The following is a 3,979-nucleotide window of genomic DNA, read 5'->3' on the forward strand; positions in this document are numbered from 1 at the left end:
ACGTGTTCTCTGTTCTTTTTGCGGATACAGACCTAACACAGGTGCTAATCTAAAACCTTTACTATTTAGGTTAAAGTTACAAAAAACCTTATCCACTAGAAGACTAAATTTCTGTGTTAGCCCCATCTCATCACACTACTAGAATACACTAGAAACTATTTATTAAGATATTTTTTTTAATTGTTAGAGACACTAGATGGATGAGGTAATATCTTCTATTGGTCCAGCTTCTCTTGGTGAAAGAAACAAGCTTTAGAGCTAAAAGCTCTGTGGAGCTTGAATGCGTGTTTCTTTAACTAACACAAGTTGGTCCATTAAAAAATATTACCTCACCCACCTTGTCTCTCTCATAGTACAAATCTGTTTTCTGCGTGTAGTACCTCTGCAGAGTTATGCCGGTTTTAAAATAATAATAATAAATTGTACAATTTTATATTTAAGTTTGTGTTTAATACTGCTCCATCCTAAAAGCAGAAGTAATTTTTAAAAACAGAACACCATAGAACTTGAAGTCTTTATGATGTTTTTGTGCTTTGGTAATTAGTGTGCAACTAATAAAGAATAATGCATGACTGAGTGTGTGAATATTGGACAAGATTCTAATCTCAGCTACATTAATGCATATCTGGAGTAAAGCCAGATATATTTGGTGCTGTATAGATTTTCACTGGTATAGCTGTGATCAGAACATGTCCCATTGGGACATACCATTACACCCTAGGTGTGTAGTGAAAATGTTTTCCTCTCTCTGAACATATTGAAATTGGGAGGTAAATGTGGCTTAGTGGTTCCAACCCATTCATTTTCATATCATGGTCAAAGCGCTTTATTAGCGAACGAGATTGTAGCATGGATTGTGAAAAGGGAGCAGACACAATACTACTGTACATGCAGACCTTTCAATATACAATATCAGTGCTGAAGTTTTTCTTACTCGTATACACAGACATCCCACTGAACTTTATGTACACATCCCAGGAGCTTTCATTGTCTATCTTTTTATTCTGGTACCATCCCTCTGGATTCCTTAACCAACCTGGTTTTTGTAGTAACCACCATCACCTGGCAAACCACTTTCTAGCTCAGAAAACGTGATCCTTAATCTGTTGTAATGGAGAATGGTTGATGGAATAGCACTCCTGTCTACAAGAGAACAGTGGTTCTTGTCTTCCATCAGTTACTGAAATGCATCACTTTTTATTATTATTACTGTATGATGAGAGACCCTTCAAAACAATAACCCCAGGCCACTGCCAAAATGTTACTCATGTAGCATGACTTGTGTTGTTCTTTTTTCACATTAAAAATCCAGTTTGGGATTAGTAATTTGGCATTGAGAAATATTATTACTCTGTTTACAGTGCTGAGCACAGATTAATCATTTTTGTAAAACTAATGTAGTTATTCAGAATTTTTTTAATTGAAGTTCAAAAATAATGCACACTTAATATCAGTTTCTTCAATTTCAGATTACTGAAGTGTTAGAAAAAGTAAAGCAGGAAATGGAAGAGAAGGGAAGCAGTATGACCGATGGAGGTACGTACATGCCTTCCTCAGGAAAAAAAACTCCCGTTCCCTGAGAAACAAGTGCATATTCAGGCCTATCTGGTACATGAAAAATAAACAAAACAAAAGCAGGAATGAGTTACTAAATAAGTGAAAACATCAGAGGTAAAATTTTCAAAGGAGTCTAAGTGATTTAGGAGTCTTTCAAAAGTGACTTAGGCATTTAGGAGTCTAAATCCCATTGGGTTCCATAATTTTGTTTTTTGAGAATTTTACCATAAAAATCTCAGAAAATTCATGGGCTCTCTAATTTGAATAACAGCATAACTAACCCACTGCTGGTGATGTAGGACCTGATGCTGCAAACACTTACTACCATCAGTTTGCTCATGGCAGTAAGCATTATGTTTGGTGGCAAGTGTTCACAGGATTGGGCCTATAGCTGGTAGAAAAATTCATTCTAGTATTTGTGAATTAATTCTAAAAGTCATATAAGCTTAAATGTTTTGCTGTCTTAAAGTCTCTTGGCTGATAAACCTGCTCTATTTCAAATGTAAAAGGAATTGTGACGCAGACATGGAGAGTATCAGACAGACACCCTAATAGAGTTAAACACAGGGACTGCAATGTTATTTAATTACTGATGCCTAACTGTGATAAACCACCTGCAATAGCTATCTCACCCTGGCAGCAAATTGTATACACCCTCCCCTCACCACACAGAGTTAATCACCTGGCCTCATACCACCCTTCCTGCCCAATGACAGTGGTGATGGGTAGAACAAGCTCCAGAGCCTGGAACCTGCAGCTTGTGCTGCCCCCCAACCCGTCCCCACATGCCTTACTCCACAAAGAGTGGTGTGGAGAGGTGAAGAAGCAGTGTCTGCTTTGCAGAGGTGCAAGGGGGTGGGAGGAAAAGGAATGGGGTATGTGGAACACTGCCTTAGCTGAGATCTTCCACTGTCAGCTCCTGACAGTGTCTTCATTGCTCCCTGCTCCACCGAATGCCACCTCAGGTAGAGGGGTGGGCGTTATTGCTGTACAAAAAATATGAAATTGGAAAACCTATTCTCATTTTTATGCACATTATCAAATCCAACATGTCAAGAAGGCAACAAAATTATCACCACTTATTTCTATTTTTAATATGTCTTGTGTGCTAAAAATGATGTCTCAGTAGAATCGTGTCTCCTTTTGTTCATTCTCCAGTTAGCAAAGGGAGTGAATTATTGGAAAAGTAATGCTTTTCACGTACAGGAGACTAACACGTGTACTATTTGTCCTTTTTTTTTTTTTTTTTAATTTTATTTTAAAACAGCTCCTTTAGTAAAAATTAAGCAGGCCTTAACCAAACTGAAGCAGGAAACAGTTCAGATGGACATAAGGATTGGTGTAGTGGAACACACGTTACTCCAGTCGAAGCTGAAGGAGAAATCAAATATGACTAGAGATATGCATGCAACTATGATTCCTGAAACTACAATAGGCGCCTATTAAAGTTGCTTGGAATGTACTTGTATTTCAGACAAAAAAAATTTTATAACTTGTTATTGTACAATATGCTTGTCATGCATTTTAGGGTGCTGCAGATGTGTGCATAGCACTTTAGGCTCTATAAATGGAACCAGGCTGAATTTTGTGACTTAAAAGCTTTCAAACTTATTGCAAGTCTTTTATAAATACATTAATAAATTCTCATTAACTAACTTGTCTCTTCTTCTGCACTGTCGTATGTTAAGTAGTATAAAAGTCTATTGACACAGCCTATAATCTTCAAGCCTTGATTACATATTCTGTGGTAAAAGAAAATTACTTGTTGAAGGCTTGAAAGGAATTTAAAATGTCTGCTATTTATTCTCATTTACATATGATTAACATTAGTATTTAATTGCTGACATTGGAATAATACAGCGCTACCCTTTCTAGAGACCTGGGTCAAATCTGATTCTGGCTGCAAGTGAAAGTAAGTTGTTTGGTCCACTCCCAGCCCCCATTTGAATTTTATATATAGAACAAAATAATCTTCCTGTTTGGCACAATTGGAGGTGATTGACAGACTCTTCTGAGGAGGTTTTGATGAGATTAGCAGGGCTGTTGTAAGTCAAAATCTCAGTACTTTACAAGGCAGCTGTTAGTGTCATGACTCCATCAGGACCTACATGTCCCTCACTTTGATAAGCATGGCAGCATTGTCTACTGTCAAGTGCACCTGAAAAATGCATAAGACCTTGCTTCTATTCCCGGCTCTGCCATTGATTTGCTGTGTGAGACATTACGTTGTTCATATAACTTCTCTATGCATCAGTAAAATGTATCTATAAGATTGTGACAACAATAGTTAAAACTCCTCCTTACAATTGCAGTTGAGATCTGTGGATGAAAAGTGCTTACATTTGTTTAATTCAAGAAACATATTGCTGATATTTCTGAGAGACTGTGAATCTGTGTGTAGTCAGCCACAATTTGGGGGAAT

The 3,979-nt window shown here is 37.2% G+C and overlaps 1 protein-coding gene across 1 annotated transcript in view; it reads left to right on the plus strand.

The window, feature by feature from the left end:
• Positions 1 to 3,212, plus strand: part of IFT57 (intraflagellar transport 57) — a 32,846-nt gene extending 29,634 nt beyond the window's left edge. Inside the window, exons 10-11 of the mRNA XM_039488408.1 lie at positions 1,470 to 1,536; positions 2,825 to 3,212. Coding sequence (XP_039344342.1) covers positions 1,470 to 1,536; positions 2,825 to 3,003 — 246 coding nt within the window. The 3' untranslated portion in view covers positions 3,004 to 3,212. The remainder of the gene's footprint in view (positions 1 to 1,469; positions 1,537 to 2,824) is intronic.
• The last annotated feature ends 767 nt before the right edge of the window (positions 3,213 to 3,979 follow it).

This window comes from Mauremys reevesii, linkage group 1, assembly GCF_016161935.1.
Source record: "Mauremys reevesii isolate NIE-2019 linkage group 1, ASM1616193v1, whole genome shotgun sequence".
Lineage (NCBI taxonomy): Eukaryota > Metazoa > Chordata > Testudines > Geoemydidae > Mauremys > Mauremys reevesii.